The 23081-nt window shown below is 41.1% G+C and overlaps 2 protein-coding genes and 1 pseudogene across 2 annotated transcripts; all 3 read right to left on the minus strand.

Annotated features, from left to right (window-relative positions):
- Positions 1-163: 163 nt before the first annotated feature.
- Positions 164-9249, minus strand: LOC109480611 (multiple epidermal growth factor-like domains protein 6; the record flags this gene model as incomplete). Its single annotated transcript, XM_019782841.1, has 22 exons — positions 9186-9249; positions 8784-8924; positions 8147-8287; positions 7651-7782; positions 7424-7561; positions 7189-7335; positions 6663-6800; positions 6428-6574; positions 6161-6298; positions 5636-5773; positions 4896-4994; positions 4614-4754; positions 3738-3884; positions 3287-3424; positions 2442-2741; positions 1971-2270; positions 1694-1787; positions 1117-1283; positions 800-930; positions 563-653; positions 372-448; positions 164-200 (listed from the first exon to the last, which is right to left on the minus strand). Coding segments are annotated over exons 1-22 (3046 nt in total), but the record flags the coding sequence as incomplete, so codon positions are not given.
- Positions 9250-9576: 327 nt separating this feature from the next.
- Positions 9577-12450, minus strand: LOC109480612. The gene is made up of 6 exons (XM_019782842.1): positions 12447-12450; positions 11402-12097; positions 11136-11249; positions 10792-10824; positions 9855-10553; positions 9577-9716 (listed from the first exon to the last, which is right to left on the minus strand). The coding sequence occupies exons 1-6, from the start codon at positions 12448-12450 to the stop codon at positions 9577-9579; spliced, it is 1686 nt and encodes a 561-aa protein (XP_019638401.1).
- A 3354-nt stretch (positions 12451-15804) lies between these two features.
- On the minus strand, positions 15805-22931 carry LOC109480613 (annotated as a pseudogene).
- Between the last annotated feature and the right edge of the window lie 150 nt (positions 22932-23081).

Raw genomic sequence — 23081 nt, forward strand, 5'->3', positions numbered from 1 at the left:
CGGAGCTAAGGGACGAAAAAACAACAAATCCCATTTCGTTGAGATCCGTAGGTACAAAAAGGTTCGCCAAAGATTTTTTTATTGTTTCTACACCATAACCATATGTACAGACCGAACGAAACAAAATCTGGAAGATTGATGTTGATGTACAAATCATACGTACCCTGCGATGCGATGAATTTACCCGGCTCTTTGTATCCCTAGAAATAAATCAAAACAACTAAATGTCGATAGTTGGGCCCTGAGTATTCAAGTGTAACTGAGAATGTTATTCAGTCGACGAGCTTAGCGAAAACTATTTTCAAAGTACAAAGCTCTTCAGGTCCATTTTCGATATAAATACAATGCACAGCGCAACAGAATGAACATACGTCCATGAAAGATGCATTAACGTAGGTGGATCCGGGAACGCCATCAATAGGTGCCAGCTTCACAAGGCCATTGTCATCTGTTATGAAAAGGATTGAAAAACAGATTTGTTAAATATTGTCATTGCAATTCACGAGTTTGGTATTGAGAAATGCTTCAAAGATGGCTGAGTGAAAGGTGGACTAACACATACATGCAATGATGTTCCTGAACTTGTTCTTTGGGGCATGTTCCTCGTCGTAATACGCCTCAGCATGTTCTTTCCCCAGGACTTTAGGTAGTGCCTGGAACGAATAAGTAATGGCATTGTTTTTATTCTTGGTAATAAATGCACCAATGAAAGATCCTAACGATTCAAGCCGGAAAATTGGATATAACATTAACAACAGTCAAGACAGGAGACAACTAAAAATAACTCTCGGTTTCTTACAGCATATTCTTCATTAAACAACTGGTCGTCATTGGCATGCCTCCGGGCAAACTCACTCTCCAGACTGGCGATGGGGATCGGTTGGCGGAAGTCAATGGGGACTGGTGAAGCTTTAGCGCCGCGGCCACTGCCTGTAAGTACATGTGTATTAGATTTCAATATATTTGTTAGTCCGTCTCTGAATAAAATCATCTAGTATGAAACAGCGATTATCAGCAATATCATTACATAATTCAATCACAGGTATGGCCATCTACCTGACACCTTACAAGTGGCGAGGATGAAAATAAAGAAGATTGACTTCTAATGGTACTCACCCGTTCTTGAATGTCTTGGCCGTTTGGGTCTTAGTGGAGTTTTTGGTTTCACGACCGGGGATGCCTCAGGCCCAATAGCTCCAAGTGGGGTATCGTCGTCTTTATAATTTTGTCTCTTAGGAACGGGTGGGCGCAGAGGAGCATCCTCCTTGCTAGGTAGGCGTCTCCTTTTATGGATACAAAATATATTGGCGAACAGAAAGCAAGAAGAAATAGTCCTGAGATAGAGTCAGGTTTGATGGTCAATAACTTTCATTCTGCTTTTTTTTTCCTTTTTATTTTTGCTGGAGCGCTTTCGCCATTCAATGTTGCCATGTTCCTTGCCATTTGTGATAAAGAATTTTTTTTTTACAATGCTACCAATATGCGAATCCTTCACTATTATATAGGAATTCGAAAAAATAAGCAGGATGTCACAATGAAAGCTTCACGTTCCTGCAAAGAAGTCTGTTAAGCCATTTTAATCTACAATATAATAATGATATAATATAGACTAATCTATAGTACACACAGCAGCACTCAATGTCTCCCTGAAAACATTCATACCTTCAGATAATGTTATATGGCTAACACATACCTGTATACGAAAAACCCTGCTGCTGCTACCACGCCTACAAACACAAGAGCTCCAATGGTTCCTCCAATTGCCGCTCCGAGTGGTGAATTAGATGCTGTCGAATACAGTATTGCATTTCAATAGAACTTGTTCAGTCAGCATCGGATATGAACCTAATCAATGAACCTAGAGGTATACATATCACGTTTGGGAAAGATAAAGGTACGATTGTGAGTTGTATTGTTAAGTTTATAAACAGATAGCAGTTAACGTTTACCACGACTGATACTAAACTCACGTGCATTCCCTGTTAGTGTTCTCCCCTTTGCTTCAGCGGAATCACTCCATCCCTGTGAGTTTCTCACCCTGAACTTTACCGAGTAGTTTGTTGCAGACGACAGGCCTGTCAGCTCGTGGGTTCCTTCTGTACCAGTAGATCCTGTGGTTACCCATGGACCCCACGACGTCTCGTCACTGCGTTTGTGAGTCACTTCTGACGCGTTAATGTCGAGGTTCCCGGTAAACCCTACTGTCCATGCGACTTGCAGTGTTGTGGAGCTAGGGGAAGTTAGACGAACTGTAACATCTTCTGGCCGCTCTGTGAGAAATTAAAAAAATGGGTTGCATTTTCATTCCTTATTGTTTGTTTGTCATGAAATCATTACCACAATTCACTCAATTTACCTCTCTAAGCGTTCTGGTCCAATCACGAAAAGCTATCGATATTTTCATCAGTCACAACACAATATTAGTAAGCAAGAGTACGTACCTAGCACTGCTAAAGTTGCTTGTTGTGACATGTCTGAATTCGTGCCATTCATGGACCTGCAGTGGTACTGTCCATTGTCCTCCCGCTTTACTGTGTTGATGGTCAGGGTACTACTGACTGTGTGTGTGGTGGAGTTCTGTGCGGTATTTATTTTGATTTGATCTCCATTTGAAACCAGGTCACCATCATGATACCAAGTCAGGGTTGGGAGAGGATCGCCAAGACTGACACATGTGAAGGTGGCCGGATGGTTGAGAGGTAGGCTCAGGTCGTCAGGATGTTCTGTTACCTCGGCAAGAACTGGAATGCAACAAACGAAAGACAACTAACTTAAAATATATCTCTACTCCAATATTATCATGGATCTATGTTGGTATCTGTTTTGGTAGTAACCATAGCGCAATGTTAACGACGAGTACACTGTCCCCTTCATCAGAAAGATCAATATATTAATGACCAATCACTTCCGAACGTAAACTTGCAAGAGTTAGAGACACGTGTCCTTATTCACACAAGACGTTTGATCAGTTGCTAACGTCAGGAATCCGTGAAGTCTTGTGTTGATAATATCACCTGTCTGTAACTGTAAGTCTCGAACGTAAGTTCGGAAGTGATTGGTCATTAATTTATTCTGATGAAGGTAGCAGTGGTCGTTGACCCTTGTGTACCCTGTGTACTAAAATAAATTAAAATATCGAGAACTTCTACTCTAGGATTCTAAAGAAAGTGCAACATTCATTAGATTCATAGTGTACATGTATGCTTTTAAAAAGGGCAAGTATTGGCAAATTTATGAATGCGATTTACTTACAATATCTTCTGTTAAAATCGAGTTCATGACTTACTTTCTTTGCACATATCCAAGCCCCATGGCGGCTGACACCCGGACTCACAGATGCCAGTAGCAGCATTACAAGTACTGCCTGTTGTACACCATCCACAATTATCCTCGCAGTCGTATCCGTATGTACCAGCATTGCAGCCTGGAGACAGGTAGATGTCATTTTCACGATACCGAAATGTAATGATTAACATATTATATGGATGGGATAAATACGTGTATGGTGAAGAAAAATTGTTAGTTACTTTGCGGATTTCAAGACCACTGAAACCAACTCCATCAACATAGCAAAACAAAAAAAATGTCTCAAAAGTGAACATCATAAGATCTTTGCTTCGTCAAAAATAGTTTATAACTATACGATTCCTTTCTATCTTCTTTGTATCAGTATATATACACATCTGAATGAGGAACATTTCGTTCTAGCATTAAACACATCAAATGAGTCCACTGACCCTGATCACAGTTCTCCCCATGGTATCCAGCTGCACACAGGTGTTCCTGACCAGTCGGACATGTTCCGTCAAACCTGTCACAGGTCTGACCCAGGTAACAGTAACCACACATGGTGATGCAGTCGGGCCCGTAAGAACCGTCACATGCTGTCGAATAAGAAGAGATTATTCAAAGTTACTCAACCGCGACGGGGGCCGACATCGTTTACCAGATACCTTTCACCCAGATACCTTTGACCCAGTGGCTTTTGTGACTTCACAAAAGCCACGTGACAAGTCTCACTGGGTCAATCTACTGAGGAAGACCAGAGTGACTGGTCGAAAGCTCTAGGCGAGGGAACTTTATTGCGTTGGATCCAAAGTTTTAACTTTAAACTTTTAACTACCAACACAGATGAACTTTCATGATATTATTCAAAGTTGTATAGATGTAATGTTTGACGAGTTTTTCGACTCCCATACGAATTCATCCTGATAGTTTCAAGATCAATTTGTCATAGTGTCATTGAATACAAGATGTTGCGATGACAATTCATGGTCATCTTTATTTAGGAATGTCAACTAGCTAGGATCATTGTGTTAGCATGGGATAAACAGGAAGTGATTGCCGTTGGCAGTTTGTGGATTTTTTTATATTTCGTGAAAAATATCAATTTGCTTGTCGTATACAATGATGTGTTTATTGCAAATTCTTGCTCGAAGTCTAATTGCAAGTAACAGAAAAAAAACAAAAGAAAATTAAGAGTAATATGGCATGTGACTACTATGCTATATAATTTCTCTCTAAAATGTTGACTTGCTGGGTTCGTCTTCTTTTCTGAAACACGATACATATCAATTCTTTGATATAGAAACCAGCTGAATGAATTTTCTCACCCATCTGACAGCTATCCCCTTTCCAACCGGTTGCACACCCTCCAGTAGAGCATACTCCGTTGGTTTTGTTGCACACGTCACCCCCATTCGCACAGTGACAGGTGTCGGTACAACCGGGCCCGAACTCTCCAGCATCGCAGACTGAAATATTATAAAAACACAAAATTGAATATCTTATTATCGAAAACATTATGAGATTGAAAGATTTATGATAACAGATTAATTATATCATCAAAGAATAAACAGGAATGTTACCACTATACGCATGAAATACGATGTTACCTGTCTGACAATTGCTTCCCTTCCAACCGGCCGCGCAGCGAAGTCGACTTGAAAAATTTCTGTTTACAAACGGGGCCGCAAAGCGACTTGGCACTCCCGCTGTGCCACCCTCCCCCAAAGTCGACTCGGTGGCTCAGTCTTGCCTGACTACTACGCAGAGACGCTCAAGTCGACTTCGCTCGTTTACACACGCGAAGCTAGCGGACTCATCCCCCGCTGGCCGACTTAAGTCTTGTTTGGATACGACTCAAGTCGTCTTTATTAGAATGCGACTCAAGCTGAATTATTTCTCTTTACACAGGGAAATTTTCGCTCAAGTCAACTAGCTCAAGTCGTCTTGAGTTCTAGTTGACTTGAAAAAGCTATGTGTAAAGCAGGCCAATATGTGGGTCCTTGGAATCGGGAAAGATGCACAGGAACAGTGGCCAGCGGACGGGAAGATAGAGGAGTGACCGTCATGCTTTTAGATGTATATGTTATACAGGAATGTGTTACTCTCGACTGTGTAAGTTTTGACAGGCTATATGATAATAGCGTTAATGGCCCGCCCTTTCTCGGTGAATATGGTGTGATAAAGCCTAGTCAGTTGCTATAACCACCTCATAAAGCCACCTCGTTCGCTGCGCTCACTCGATGGCTTCATTCGGTTATTGCAACTGACAAGGCTTTATCACACCATATTCACCTCGGGGCGGGTCATTGACCCTTAATTAAAGCCCTGATAGTACATATGATCTCACCTGTTTGACAGTCGTTTCCTTTCCAGCCGGCAGCACAGCCTCCAGTACAGGCTCCAGTCTGAATGCTACAGGCGGAATCTCCGGTCAGACAGTGACAGGTACTGGTACAGCCGGGGCCGAACTCTCCTGACTCACACACTACATGAAAATTGTCAAAAGTACTAAAATAAAAATCATCTTAAACCATAAATAAGAACAACTTTGCTCCCTTTTTTTAAGTTTGCCCCAAACAACGTTTATGCGCGAGATGACACAACCACAAAACACAAGAAACGCATACGCTACTGTCACCCCTTTGAGATACTGCTAAATTTTTTCTAATCTTCAATGTATGTCTCATATGTATATTCACTTACGATATCACTTGTCCACTTGTACTAGTAAAAATTTGCAAAAAAACTATTGTTATTATTGAATTGGAGATATCGAAGTGGTGTTGACTAACTGTCACCCAACAAGAATAAAGTGACATATAGAGAGAATAATTTTATTTTACCTTTAGATAATAAATGTTGGGTACATTACCTGTCCCACAGTCGTCTCCTTTCCAGCCGGCAGCACAGCCTCCAGTACAGACTCCAGTCTGGATGTTACAGGCGGAATCTCCGGTCAGACAGTGACAGGTACCGGTACAGTCTGGTCCGAATGTACCACCCGAGCATGCTGGAGTTGGAGATGGAATCTTTAATCGTGTTTCAGATCACCGGCAAGCTAATTGAACTTCGGTGGTAAAACGTCTATTCTACTTTTGCTGTCAGCAGATTAATTAACATGTCTTCTAGCCGTCCATACCTGTCTGACAAGCGGAACTGACCCCCTCCCACCCTGCAGCACACCCTCCACTGGTACAGACTCCGGTGTCGGCGGGACAAACTGAATCTCCGGCCGCACAGTGACAGGTGTGAGCACAGTCGGGGCCGAACTCACCGTGACTGCAGGCTAGAAGCAAACAAGAGATAATGTTAGGACTCGACTACTATCTCGTGCGTGCAGAAAGATTTTCTTACTGTTAATACTTAAGACTCACCTGTTTGACAGTCGCTTCCTTTCCACCCGGCAGCACAGCCTCCAGTACAGACTCCAGTCTGGATGTTACAGGCGTCATTTCCGTTCAGACAGTGACAGGTGCCGGTACAGTCTGGTCCAAATGTACCACCCGAGCATGCTGGAGTTGGAGATGGAACAAAGAGTTATATCTATTAATCACCATTGCACGTTTCGATAGATTGTCTACGTATTGTAACGCACCAGCAGTCTGTGTCTCAGGTTTGAGGAGTAATTAGAAGTGAACTGAATTTGAAATAGACCAATATGATTTTGCGTCCTACAGTATATGACCTGAGTCTCTATGTCCCTGCACTTTTTGTTGAGTCAATAAAGAATCATATCATGGTTCTATCTCTATATTCTATTATTAACAGCATAGCTTGGAAAATCGTTGATCTTTAATCGTGTTTCAGATCACCGGCAAGCTAATTGAACTTCGGTGGTAAAACGTCTATTCTACTTTTGCTGTCAGCAGATTAATTAACATGTCTTCTAGCCGTCCATACCTGTCTGACAAGCGGAACTGACCCCCTCCCACCCTGCAGCACACCCTCCACTGGTACAGACTCCGGTGTCGGCGGGACAAACTGAATCTCCGGCCGCACAGTGACAGGTGTTCGCACAGTCGGGGCCGAACTCACCGTGACTGCAGGCTAGAAGCAAACAAGAGATAATGTTAGGACTCGACTACTATCTCGTGCGTGCAGAAAGATTTTCTTACTGTTAATACTTAAGACTCACCTGTTTGACAGTCGCTTCCTTTCCACCCGGCAGCACAGCCTCCAGTACAGGCTCCAGTCTGGACGTTACAGGCGGAATCTCCGGTCAGACAGTGACAGGTACTGGTACAGCCGGGCCCGAACTCACCAAGGCTGCAGGCTGTGGTGATAAAAATGAAATGAAACCATCAAACATGAATAAACATCAATTTCAAAGCAAATGACATGTTCCTGTCATACCTGTCTGACAGCTGACTCCTTTCCACCCAGCCTCACACCCTCCACTGCTACAGACTCCAGTCGTGATGTTACAGACAGAACCTCCACTCTCACAGTGACAGTCACCGGTACAGCCGGGTCCAAACTCACCGGGGCTGCACTCTTTATTTAGAAAGAATAGTTGATTAGCATTATTTTAGTGTTTCTATCAAGTTTTATCTATTCTAATCATTTTGGCATTCTTCGAAGGCACATAGATTGCACTGCTACATGCATGGTAAGAAATGTTACACTTAGACATGTGTGATGCATATGAGAATCGAGACGAATTTCTATTCTCTGTGTCTAAAATTCTGTAGGTTTTTTCGTTGCCTGGTGCACTACATGTAGTTATAGATTTCCTTTCAATCTTGAAATGAATTTGTATGCAGACAAAGTTTATAACTAAATTCTTTGTACACATTAAATGTATCTTGACAATGAGCTTCATAAGTTAGCTTTACGAATGAAGCACAAAAACACTCACCTGTTTGACAGTCGTTTTCCTTCCAGCCAGCCTCACACCCTCCACTGCCACAGATTCCAGTTAAGACGTTACACACGTCATTTCCACTCGCACAGTGACAGGTACCGGTACAGCCGGGCCCGAACTCACCAGACCCACACACTACATGGAATCAAGTAAATGATTGTATCATCGATTCAAACTGTTTGATGATTTTCTTTTTATAAATTTCACTAGGAGCCCTCGATGTTGGCATCACTAAGATTGAGTGGTATTCAGGTAATTTATATTGAAAGGAAAAACTGGCAAGGATTAGGAATTGTGGCGCTTAGATTATCTAAAGGAATGACGGCCATGACTTCCTATGCACTGAACTGTAATAAACCATGAAGCAGATGTTTAGGTAGAAGTCAGGATTTAGAACCATAAGAAAAAGGTGATGGTGATTTATGTATACACACACACATATATATATATATATAGAGAGAGAGTTACTAAGAAAAAAATCGATATACTGTTGATACTGAATAAACAATGTACAGCACTTTAACAGTCGTATGTTTGTCACCAACAAAGCTAACAGAAAAATAACAGCCTTACATAATTTTCAACCTTACTTCAATACTTTGCCTTACATGTACTATTTAGGAATAATTACCTGTCTGACAGTCGTTTCCTTTCCAGCCAGCCGCACAGCCTCCGCTAGAGCAGACTCCAATCATGACGTCACAAACAGAACCTCCACTCGCACAGTGACAGGTACTGGTACAGTCCTGCCCAAATGTTCCAGCAGTACAAGCTGGAGTGGGATACAAAGAGTTACTTTCTAGTGACGATTGAACACTTTATATGCGTACTTTCCAGGAACCTGCATTGTTTGTCAGATGGCGCTCTCCACACATCTCTGATGTCATGTAGCGGTGCATAACGTGACTGTAACGTTGTTGAAGAGACGCAGGTTAAAAATATGTTAACGCTGATAGATATTTAGTTTTTTCCGTGCCATTAATTCTCGTATGTCCGTTATGGCAAATCACATTAATGTGAAATATAAACACACCTGTCTGACAACTGTCTCCCTCCCACCCGGCAGCACAACCTCCACTGGTACAGACTCCCGTCATGACGTCACACACAGAATCTCCACTCGCACAGTGACAGGTACCGGTACAGCCGGGTCCGAACTCTCCAGCAGTACAGGCTTAAGACAGAAATGTGGGCAATCATATTAACTGTTGTATCCAGATATAATCTATACTAGTCTGCGATGAAGACTAAAAGACAGTTCTTAGATGAAATGTTCATCATCAAATCGAAACTTAAACCATCTTTACTGTGCGTTGACATTACTATCAAAGCCTTATTTTTACCTTATGTCTTCTACATAGGAGGGTAGCTTTCTACCAAGCAAGAGTGCAAGAAATATAGAAAATATTGTCATCCTCCCCACGCTATGTATGAATGGAATGTCCCTTACGCTGATCACAGTACGTCCCTCCGAATCCTGCAGGACAGGTACAGGTGTAAACGCCACTTCCCGCCATGCCTGGCGTCAGGGTCCCTCCATTCTGACATGTGTTTAGGGAAGAGGCTGTGGAAAGAAGAATATCAACTGAGAGTGGGTCGTATTAAAATTGTAGCATCCAATATTTCTAAGAGTTTTCTCTAGGTCAGTTCTATCTTTTGTCTATAACTATTTATCATATTAGACAAAAATAGTTACACTTACGTGATGAAGTGCCCGGCCTGATCATCATAGTTGTTTTCCTCAATGAATAATCGTAAGTTTTCCAGGCTTTCCAGACGATACCGTCGGCACTACTGCAGGATGGAGGGGTTGTAGTGGAACACGTCGTTAAGTACCGTCCGTTCAACAAGGCCAGGCCACAACTTGTGGGATACCACCATCCGCCTTGTCCATAGTCAACTGCACAGCTACTGAAACCACCGTGGTTTGTTGTAGCAAACCCTCTACTGTTGATGCTGTGGCGTCCATTGTTACTAGTCGTAGTCAGGTCGTCATCTACATCGCTATCTGCTGACATGTACCCACTCAGTGTAGCTCGGTAGTCGCTGGTAGAAGCTCCCACGGAAAACGTGCTGTACCGTGCGTGGCGCGAGTTTCCCTCCCAGTCTTCCAAATACACGTACAGTTCGTTCTGTGTCGGTGTGGTGAGGGTGTGTAAGTGTTCAAGTCCTAACCAGAGTTCACCGCTAACGTCACCGAATCCCTGCACGTACTCGGCCCACGGTTTGTTGAATTGTACCGACCCGTCCTGGCGCCGCTGTATGACCGTCCACCCGCCGCCATCAGTGCCCATGTCACAGGACACTTGGAATGGCTGAGGGTGGCCGATATGATAAGTACCGCTGGTCTGGATTCCCATGGCCGACAGGTCAGCGCAGCTTTGTGGCGTAATAATGGTACCTGGGGAAGACGGAATATGAGATGTTAAGACAGTCACAGTACACGATAATCTATCGAAGATGCTGACTGTTTTCATGTGAAGACAACACAATGAATGCAACGAAACTAAGGTTCAAGATCAAAAGTGTGGAATCAAAGGAAAAAAATGAAAAAAAAATCATAATAGTCTGTTCAAACCCCATGTGATCTCCATTAAATTGTTTTGGTCACTGTTTGATGTGAAGAGTTACGTAGTTACCTGTGTACGTGTCACAAGTGTCTCCCTCCTTGCCTAATGTGTAGGACAACAGATAGAAAAACGGACGTTCTGGCAGTACCATGGTAAGCCACCAGGTCCAAATTTGACCTTGACCTTCGCCTTGCTACGACGTACCCACATACCAAATATCGGCACAATCATTAAGAGAGAGAGGGAGAGAGAGAGAGTAAACCATCTTTACTGTGCTTTGATATAACTATCAAATCCTTCTTTTTACCTCATGGCTTCTACATAGGAAAGTAGCTTTCTACCAGGCAAGAGTGCAAGAAAATTCAAAAATATTTCCTCCTCCCCACGCTATGTATGAATGGAATGTCCCTTACGCTGATCACAGTACGTCCCTCCGAATCCTGCAGGACAGGTACAGGTGTAAACGCCACTTCCCGCCATGCCTGGCGTCAGGGTCCCTCCATTCTGACATGTGTTTAGGGAAGAGGCTGTGGAAAGAAGAATATCAACTGAGAGTGGATCGTATTAAAATTGTAGCATCCAATGTTTCTAAAACTTTTCTCTGTGTGTTTCCTTTCATCAACAATGTATAACTATTTATGATATCCTTTTAGATAGGAATAATTAATTTGACACTCACGTGGTGAAGTGCCCGGTCTGATCATCATAGTTGTTTTCCTCAAAGAATAATCGTAAGTTTTCCAGGCTTTCCAGACGATACCGTCGGCACTACTGCAGGATGGGGGGGTTGTAGTGGAACACGTCGTTAAGTACTGTCCGTTCAACAAGGCCAGGCCACAACTTGTGGGATACCACCATCCGCCTTGTCCATAGTCAACTGCACAGTTACTGAAACCACCGTGGTTTGTTGTAGCAAACCCTCTCCCATTGATGCTGTGGCGTCCATTGTTACTAGTCGTAGTCAGGTCGTCATCTACATCGCTATCTGCTGACATGTACCCACTCAGTGTTGCTCGGTAGTCGCTGGTAGAAGCTCCCACAGAAAACGTGCTGTACCGTGCGTGGCGCGAGTTTCCCTCCCAGTCTTCCAAATACACGTAAAGTTCGTTCTGTGTCGGTGTGGTGAGGGTGTGTAAGTGTTCAAGTCCTAACCAGAGTTCGCCGTTTACGTTACCGAATCCCTGCACGTACTCGGTCCACAGTTTGTTAAACGCCACCGACCCGTCCTGGCGCCGCTGTATGACCGTCCACCCGCCGTCAGCAGTGTCCATGTCACAGGACACTTGGAATGGCTGAGGGTGGCCGACATAGTAACTACCGCTAGTCTGGATTCCAATAGCTGAGAGATCGGCGCAGTTTTGTGGGGTGATGATAGCTGGGAATACAAAACCATACGCATATTAATTTACTGTTTAGTATATACTTTGTTATCTAGATATTACCCTGTTGTTCTCATTCTTTTTGAATCTAATATACCTTTCATTTTTAACAATTGTTGAAAAGCTGGGAGTCAACAATTAAATGAAGAAACGACGTACAGCAAAGGTATTGTTGGACGTTTACTTCTGTCGCTTATCATAAGAGAAACTAGTTAGTATCTAATATCTACCCATCTCTCTCTCTCCCTCCCCCCTCCTCCTCTCTCTCTCTCTCTCTCTCTCTATATATATATATATATATATATATATATATATATATGTATATATATATATATATAGTCTCACCCATTGTCTGTAACCTTTATATGGAACATTTAGAACAGTTGGCTGTTAACGCTGCCCCCCCCCACTTTGGTGCTATCGTTATGTTGATGACACTCACACGAAGTTGAAAGAAGTACATGCACAGGAGTTTACAGACTTTCTAAACAGCTTAGACCCCGACATTAAGTTTACTACTGAGGAGGAACAGAACAGGTCTTTACCCTTTCTTGACACCTTTACAGTGATACAGGAAGATGGTTCTCTACGGATAAGGATCTACCGGAAACCCACACACACAGATCAATACCTACACTTTGATTCTAACCATCCACTTGACTACAAACTAGGGGTGATTAGGACTCTATTCCACAGAGCCAACACCATAGTGTCAGACCCACAGGATTTAGAGACCGAGAAGTCCCACCTGACCCAAGCATTGAAAACTTGTGGCTACCCCAAGGGGGCGACTTGCCCAGACCACCTAACACCAAACCCTCAGCAGGAACAAAGTCCGAGGGTTTGGTAGTCCTTCCGTACATCAAGGACTTGTCTGAAGCTCTCAGGAGGATTTTCATATCCCACGGGTTTGCAACCTGTTTCAAAGGAACTACTACTTTACGACACTTTACAATCTTAACCTTGTACAGAATGTGACGTGCACCCACCTGTTGAAACCACAGTGACTGTAAAAGCACAGAGGATTACAACAACGACGGCTGGTCCTGTAAGACACGGGCAAGGCTTGGTGCCAAGAATCCCGCAGAAACTTCCCATCTTGATGTAAGGTGATCACATAACACTTTCACTCTCGGTATGCTTCCTGTCTCAGTTAGTAAAACGCAGGAAAAATTATTTGTGCCCTGCCACTATTTTTTCGGCCCTAACTTCCTCCTGCGATCGGTCCAGTGCGCCTGTGCGGTGACACGGTGCAAATAATGACGACGCAACGTAAGTAAAACAAGTCCACAACAAATAGACTTAGACAAACACACCACCTCATACAATTCTTTTCCTAAATATACTTTCTATACTGGTTCTATACATGATTCTATACTGAAATTACTGGTACATGAATAGTATAGTGGGTGGGATCCTCAAGCTCGCCTATTGCCGTTACGCAAAGAAAAATGGACGAAAGGCAACTGACAGAGCAATGAAAATCAATGTGTGAATTTGACCCCACCCGTCCTATTCACCCCACATGAAAGGCACGGTTATCTATATCGATTATCGATATCGCCAATCTCATCAACTTGACAAAGCTTCTTTATCATTATTATTAGATTAAGTCTTACTAAGTCTTATTAGAAGGATGATAGATCCGTACACCTGCATAATTATAAAAAAAACAACAGTATTTCAGACAACAAATCAACAAATAATGATGGCAAAGAAGAGCTCCGCCATGTTAGAACCAAACAATTAGCACTGACAAAAACAATCACCAAAAGAACACAAGGGTCATTTAAGCTAGCTCTTAGCAAGTCCAATACAATGTGCTGCTAAAGACAAACAAATCGTATGTGCAAAGTTTAAGTGACTCAGCGGAATTATTTACGTATAGGAACCTTTTTGTCAAACGGATGTGCTACGTTTTTTTAGTGAAGGCCTTGGGCCTATATCTTTTTTGATAGGCTGATATCTCCACAATTGATGATTTCACTTTATAAAAAAACACTTTCTGTCGCTTTGCGTTTAATGCTAAGTAACGAACCCACGCAAAACGAGTACTTTCAACCCACTCGACAATCATTACGAGTACATCAAATACACCGCCATGTTTGCCTTGCCAATCAAAAACTGTAAAACTGTTCTATGGATCTGAAATTAAAGAATTGAAGTATTTAATTTGTGTGCAGAGGTAACAAGTTCAAATAATAGCCTTTCACCTTAAATCATTGTAATATATGAGTCCACACCTCGTCAGGTGTTTAATCTCTTGTCCTGTGTCATGTGAAGCATAGACGTAGAGCATGTCCTTTAACGACAATGTTGTTGACACTGTTGGTCTGATTACCTCCTTGAAACATGGAGGTATTGTTTATAGTTTATCTGTGTGTGTGGGGGGGGGGGGCTGCACATTTGTAGTCATTATAACTTCAGATGGCCTATATTGATTATGACGATGTTTGGTTACTCGTAGGAAGACAAAGGTTAAGGTCAAATACGGGCCTCCTGGTGGATGACCTTGGTACTGCAGCAGAACCTCCGGTTTTTCTGTCTTTTGTCCTGAACATGCTTTGGTGTTGACTTTTTGGTGACAGATAGCATATCCTGTCAGAAATAAGTGATGTGGGTTTTGTACCTCTAGCAGCAGTCTTTTAAAGCGGATATGTCTCGAAAGGAACAACGTATTTTCATCATTTTTGGTATGTAGGTAGCCTAGAGAGAGTACATGTACATGTTTAAAGTTCAATAATGCAAGTGATGAGTTGATTTGCATTTCTAAGGAGGAAATTCTGTAATAGTACATTCATTCATGTAATGTATGTAGTCCATGGCAGGTTGAACATCAACAGATACCCATAATGTGAATAATGACCTAATTTGCATAATTAATGTGTGGTTTCTTAATGGTCCGTTTTATACCGTGTGATGTGTAAGATTAATATCAATATGCATGTATCATTTTAATGTGGGAGGTCAGTTGCATAATTAATAAGGACATGTAGAAATGAAACGTTACCAAAGAATAGGAACTTTACAAGCAAAAGATTATAATTTGAGTTTAGGAAACCATCAAGTTAATCAGATTGTGGTAATTACGCCCTTATTTCCATAATCAATGAGACAAATAAAACATTTACAAAAACTTAACATATTTGATGGATGTATGAATTCTTGTTTAGATTGTTAGTGCAATACATTTACAAGTCTTGGAACCATCTCATAGACTTAGTTACAAAGCGAATAATAAACAGAAACATTCAATAACAATAAAAGCACTACAGAATAATATAGCGTCTATCGATCACTTCGTAGATTCCTAATATTCTATTTTGTTCCTATGGATGTTGATGGCGATTTAACCATGTGGCGTAAAATATGTGCCTCAGACCTACTCCAGTCATACAATTAGAAATTAATGACAATGACAATTAAAAGTAATAGTAGACACTTAAAAGTAATAGTATTAATGACAATTAAAGCTAATACTGTTAATGACAATTAAAACAAATAGTATTTAGAGCAGGTGTATGACAAAAACTGTGAAATAATGACAGAATTACACAATATGCTTTACCACATCTAAACGAACGATCTTTTAGGCTGAGGTTTAAGGCCAGCATCATGAACCCATTGATGCAGGTTGACATTTTTTCTCCTCGATGCATAGATCAGATCAGTCGAAGTTAGCAGACCCGGTGGTGCTCTATTATCACTTCAGCAGTGATGTGTATGGCTATATCAGAAAACAAATGAGTTTAAGTAAATTCAATACTTAGACTTGTTTACTGATATTAATAGTGTCTTCATTTTCAGCAGAAATAACAATTTTCAAAGATGGTCACCTGGAAGTCTTGTAGTACCCTATCCAGCCTTGACTTCAGTTGAGGAAAGCTCGGCCTGTCTTCGGGTAAGGTATTCCAGCAGGCGGTCATTATTGTGTAGCTAGATATGGACCATAAACAAACAATATCATGATGATATTTTATATACACAAGTGCAAAACATTTAATATAAGCTAATTTCAAATGAAATATTAAGCAAACTACATTAGATTAGGACAGAAGAAGGACATCAAACTGTTCATTATTTACATCTCCTCCGGACATGGCGTGGGCTTCTCCAGTCTACCGCCATCTTTGATCATGTCCATCATTCTCTTGCCGTTCATCCCTTCGTAGGGTTGTTTGCCTGGAGAAATAAGGTGAAATCGAGGAATGACTTATGATTATGCTGATAGATATTCAGTCAATATTATCAACTATCATCAACTGGTTATTGTCAAATATAATATTCTCCAGAATAGCAGAGTAGCGAGACACCCATCGTCCATCCAGTACGTCTACTCTGCACAACTAACGTCTCCATATCAAAAACATAAACATATTTCTAGATTTTGCGAAATAATCAGGCTTACCAAGAGTGATGATCTCCCACAAAAAGGACTCCAAAGGACCACCTATAAAACACAAAACATGCATCCAGCTAGGTGCTTTCCCAATAAACTAGAACATGATTTGTTTTACCTGAATATGAGGTACTTAAAGGTAGCAAAAATATAGATAAATTGAATAAGTGTAACACGTTCACAACCTTTTCATTATCCCTGACGCAACCCTGACGCATGGAGGTTTCTTTTAAACCAACTTAATAACGACCGCAAGGAATTATAATAGGTGGAAAGGGCATTTTGTTTAATGGAATTATTAACTCTTGCAACTCAACACACGTTTTCGTTTGATAGTGTTACACATGGCAGTTTAATGGTACATACATCAAAACATGAATGATACTCACACGTCACTCTGAGATGTGTACACGTTGTAGAACAGGGACTCATATGCCATCCATCGGAGAGGTAACTTGCTCTGAAATTAAATGTCCTTTCATTTTTTTGTTTGTTTGTTTGTTTATTCGATCTCCATTAGATTTACATGAAATCTATTCTTCCTGGAGTCGCAAAATTACAATGAAACAAATGTACAGAACAGAACAAAACAAATGTACATGAAAGTAAAACCAACATAACAAAAGGTGTGAGTCTTAATAAAAAAAATAACATAACGCACACAACATTAACTGAAAACTGAACTTAAGTGAACGGGGAGAGGTCAGAGGTCATGGATGATTAATGTAACAAAAACTGTTACAAAAAGAGGTTGCAAAACTGCAAACCATAAACAGTAGTAAATCAACAAATGGGTGCAGAACTGCAAATCATAATAACGATAAGTAAATAACAAAGTGGATGCAGAACTGCAAATCATAATAACAATAAGTAAATAACAAAGTGGGTGCAGAACTGCAAATCATAATAACAATAAGTAAATAACAAAGTGGATGCAGAACAGCTATCACTCACTCACTTGTGTTGTCTGTGTTATTTTATCATAATAACAATAAATAAATAAATAACAAGTGGATGCAGAACTGCAATCATAATAACAAAAGTAAATAACAAAGTGGATGCAGAACAGCAATCATAATAACAATAAATAAATAACAAGTGGATGCAGAACTGCAAATCATAATAATAACAATAAGTAATTAACAAATTAGATGCCACCTGATAATAATTTTAAAACCCAAACTTCACTAAGAAAATACTAACGTCTATTTACAACAGTATGAGTTTAATTAATTACCCCTACAAATTCATTTAATCTGAGACTTGGTTTAAGAATGCTTACCACCAGTACTGTAAAGGCCTAGTTCTGTCAATTTTAGAATGAATCCACTTGGTGATTTGTGTTTTGAAATTTGAAGGTGTAGTCGATTTCATATGTGGTGGGAAGGAGTTGTATGATTTGGAACATCTGTATACGAAAGTACGTGTTAATGCGGTTGTCTTAGGCTTAGGTAATCTGAAACCGCCACCATTTGCAAAACGAGTATTGTGGTCATGAGTGCTGTTGACGTTTTGTAATCTTTTGTAAATAGCCTCAGGTTTCTTAGTTGCTAAAAGTTTGTTGAACATGGAGAGTGTACCAGTGTATAGTCTCTCTTTAACTGTGGGCCATTGTAGTCTCCTGTGCATATCATTGGTGTTGTCTGTGTAGTGTGCATTTAAAACAAGTCTGGCAGCCCTATTCTGCAAGGTCTGTAGTTTTTTAAAGGATGTTTGTAGGCCAGTGGACAACAAGCAAGAACAATAATCCATGTGAGATAAGACTAATGTTTGAGTTACAGTCTTTAAAGGTCCTTCAGAAAGGAGATTTCTAGATCTCCTTAGTACTGCAAGGGCACCAGTCATCTTGTTTAACACTTTTTCAATGTGTGGGGTCCAAGTCAAGTGCTGGTCCATTAGGACACCAAGTAATTTTGCCTGAGTTACCTGCTCTATCAATTTGCCATCCAATGAAAGCTGTATGCTGGGGTTGTGCTTTAGCTTGTGGCGACTACCAAAGATGATAGATTTAGTTTTATCTACATTCAGTATGAGTTTGTTCTCTTTAATCCAATTGTGTATATTTGTGAGTTCGGACTGCAGTTTGTTTTGTACAATGGAAGCATTTGGGCCAGAAGCGGATGGGGTTGTGTCGCCGGCATATAACTCCATACTGCATTGTGTAACAATTGTTGGCAGATCGTTGGTATAAATGCAAAAAAGTAAGGGACCCAAACAACTCCCTTGTGGAACCCCACTCAAGCTCTCTCTGTGAGATGACACACTTCCATTCACCATGACGGCTTGAGTTCTTTTGGTCAGATAACTTTTGACCCAGCTAATGGCAGAGTTGTCAAATCCATAACTGTTTAGTTTAGCCAACAACACCCTGTGGTTTACCACATCAAAGGCAGCGCTAAAATCCAAGAGTACAGCGACTACTATGTTGCCTACATTTGGCTTGCTGTAGGGCACATTTAAGCTCTTTATGACTTACCAAGTATCATTTTTATAACGAAATAGTCCATTCTAGTAAAAAAAGGAAAGTCTTCAAGACCTCATTTTATAATTATACTTTGCTTGGTCAGTTCTGTCTGTTGGAAGAACGTCAGGCTACGTGGTACTAGTATATACCCACCTTTGTGCTCTTCACGTATTCACTACTCTCATAGATGTCCCGGGACAGTCCAAAGTCAGACACCTTAGCCTCAAGGTTCTCCCCCAGAAGAATATTTCTAGCCGCCAGATCACGATGGACGCACTGAAAGGACATGGATGTTCAGACATTCTAAAAGATCTTTATTATCTATTCAATAAACGTATAGAAATTGATTCTTCTGATTGATTCTTCTGATTGTCCTAATGGTAATCATTGTACTTTGTTCCCGTTGAAGAATAAATAACACGAATAGAAGCAATTACAATGCTGTTTAGACAACGTACTTGCATAGCCGCAAGATGACTCATACCACTGGCTACATCGATGCCAAACTTGACAAGTTGTTCCATGGGGAGATGAGACAGAGGCACCGGTTGGTTCTGATAGTCAGAATCCGTGTTGAGTTCGTTTGAATTGGTGGTCAGCCAGTCCTTCAGGCATCCGTTAGGGGCGTACTCAACAACGATACTTAAAGGGCCTGTAAATATCAACGTGTGCTTGCTGATATGAAGAACTTTATTATCAGTAGGTTGACACTCTAATAAATTTTCCAGTTACCAGATATCTTCTCCAAAAGCTGTCCAGACGATATTATAATTCTCAACATTTCTAGGAACATTACTTGATTCTTTCCAAATGTAATTACAGTCTGATGATCTTACCGTCTTTTGTGCATGCTCCAACCAGAGAGATGATGTTCTCATGTTGGCCGACGGTAACCAAGATGTCCAATTCTCCCAGGAGGTCTCTTTTGTCACTGTCTGATGCTGAGTCTGTTCTCAAAGATAAAACGCAAAATGTATACATGGCCACTTAGTAAAGACAAAGATTGCATTACCACTGTATAATTGAAATCTAAGCTAGACTTCCTATCTGTACATATTTGTTGTAATATGATGAAGTACGCATGTTGCCGTTCTTCTTTCGTAGCCGCTCACTTGGAATTGACATACACACATACAATGGACCTCTTAGTTTAAGATCTAACCTCTGAGTGTCTTCACAGCAACAGCTTTAGTCACTCCACGATTCCGAACTTCTCCAAGCCGTACTTCGCCGAACTGGCCCCTGCCAAGCCGCTTTCCGAGCTTCAGGTTCGCGCGAGGGATTTCCCAGTAGTTCAGATTAGATGTTGGAACATCTGGGTGAACCTGTGAATGGAGATCCAAGCTTAAGTGTATTGTGGTTCATTTGTGTCACAAATGTTTTTGATACTAGATGATACTAAGAACAAAATGTATGGTGGACGGTGCATGGATTAACGTTATAGTTTGTTAGGTCTGTGTATATTTTGTACATCATTTGTTGAATAATACTGTTATGTATGTCTTTCAGAGCCCCACTGTAAACCAGTGATACGAAATGGAGTCGGGCCATCCAGGGTAAATAAAGCAGAAATAAGATAAATAAACGAAATTACTTACCGGCTTGCCTGGAGTCCTCAGCTCCATAAGAAGCGCTGTCAGTTTTGCTCGAGGTCCCGCCTTTGGGATCAGGTCCTTCAGAATGGCGTCGTTCATACTACGGAGTGCTCTGCCGTCAACGTCATTTTCTATATATTTAATAGAGACCATGTCAAACTTAGCATCTGCGTACATAACAGGTTGAGAATCACGATGTAATAAGAATATGCATGAAAGATACCTGAATTGATTACTTCTCTACTTACCTTCAAATGAAGTAGAGAGCTCTTTCAAATCATGAGCTTCGAGAAAGATCTTGACGTCTCGCACAGTCTTCAGTTGTGACAGTCGTCTGCAATCCTAGCACAAATGATACATTTGCGTAAACATCTAGCATATAAGCACATAGCGGAAGATATATTTCTGCCAACAATATGAAAGACGTTATTTCCAACCTTCTGCACATCATCCTCGGTGGCAAATGCTTCATTCAGAGTTCCGTTGCCGTGTGGCTCCGTACAATCTCCAATGTCTGTTAGTCCAAGATCTTCTTTATTCGTCTGCTTAGGACCTTTCTTCCTTCTTTCAGGTATTCATGAAACAACAATGAAAGTGAAGATAAATCACGATGACACACATGCGGTAGATTGTCAGAAACAAGTTTTTCATTTGTGATGGCTAGCACGTCTATTTCACCTAATCCGTGTAAATAAACTTGGATGTACTTAATCTTTTAAGAGGAAACTAGTCTTTTGATACAATGTATTCAAAAATGCTATCTCAAGGCGGCTACATTTTAGTCAGTGACATCGAGTCTGTAGATAATATACTTGCTCATGAATGTATATTATTTCCTTTGTGTGTAAAATTGCTGACTGTACGGTACGTACCTCGAGACAAAAAGGATGGCAGCGACCACGCATATCAGCAGTACAACACCTCCAATTGTTCCTCCGATTACCGCTCCAAGTGAGAACGTAGATGCTGTGTGGGTATATGACATGGGATGTATTTTGGTGCGCTATTGTATTCCTATAGCGCATATACATTTCTCTAAACTGTCTTCATCAATGAAAGGAGTAGGAATTATTAACTCATGTACAAATCATATTTTGCCATATCCTTAAGAGATTGGAAGTCCATCCAATATTTGTAAGCAATGATATGGCTTCTTATGGTGGACGACAAGTAGTGATAATTGCATTTGTGAATCTAGAAGTCACTAAGAACGACATTCTTGTTGTTAACAATCTAGCCATCAACAATGATCACACATTCAACGTCCATGATACTGTCAATGAATGTATGACATGGGAAGTATGTGGAATTTAAAAGATTCTAAACAAAACCAAACCCAAAATATTTACTTTCACGGCAATAGTGAGTAGTTGAAACATTCTAAACTCACGTGCATTCCCTGTTAGTGTTGTCCCCTTTGCTTCTTCGGGATCACTCCATCCCTGGAAGTTTCTTACCCTGAACTTTACCGAGTAGTTCGTTGCAGACGACAGGCCTGTCAGCTTGTGGGTTCCTTCTGTACCAGTAGATTCTGTCGGTACCCATGGACCCCACGACGTCTCGTCACTGCGTTTGTGACTCACTTCTGACGCGTTAATGTCCAGGTTCCCGGTAAACCCAACTGTCCATGCGACTTGCAGTGTTGTGGAGCTAGGGGAAGTTAGACTGACTGTAACATCTTCTGGCCGCTCTGAAAAAATAATATGAAAGTTGAAGTTTTAGTCTTTGTTAGTTATGATACAAAGATGTAATGAATTTCAAATTACACTTAATGAAAAAAATACAAGGTATAGAGTGTAAGTATGAGAATGTACCTAGCACTGCTAAAGTTGCTTGTTGTGACACGTCTGAATTCGTGCCATTCCTGGACCTGCAATGGTACTGTCCATTGTCTTCTCGCTTTACTGTGTTAATGGTCAGGGTACTGCTGACTGTGTGTGTAGTAGCGTTCTGTGTGGTAGTGATTGTGATATTTTCTCCACTTAAAACCACGCCGTCATTATGATACCATGTGAGGGTTGGGAGAGGATCGCCAAGACTGACACATGCGAAGGTGGCTGGATGGTTGAGAGGTAGGCTCAGGTCGTCAGGATGTTCTGTTACCACGGCAAGAACTGGAATGTAGCAAAAGAAAGACAGTTCGCATATATCTATACTCAAATGTTCTAAAGAACGTGCAACATTCGTTTGATATATATGAATGCGCTTTACGTGTACAAGGCAAAAGAGCTACTGAGAAAATCGAAGTCATCACTTACTTTCTTTGCACATATCCAAATCCCATGGCGGTTGACACCCTGACTCACAGATGCCAGTAGCAGCATTACAAGTACTTCCGGTTTCACACCATCCACAATTCTCCTGGCAGTCATGTCCGTATGTACCAGCACTGCAGACTGTAGACGCGTAGATGTTATTTTCGTTATTGAGAAATTGCCAGTTACTTTGTAGATTTCACGACCACTGAAACCAGCTCCATCAACAACGCGAAAAGATGTCTCATGAGCTCAAAAGGGAACATA

Source organism: Branchiostoma belcheri, unplaced genomic scaffold (genome assembly GCF_001625305.1).
Source record: "Branchiostoma belcheri isolate BF01 breed outbred unplaced genomic scaffold, Haploidv18h27 scaffold511, whole genome shotgun sequence".
Lineage (NCBI taxonomy): Eukaryota > Metazoa > Chordata > Leptocardii > Amphioxiformes > Branchiostomatidae > Branchiostoma > Branchiostoma belcheri.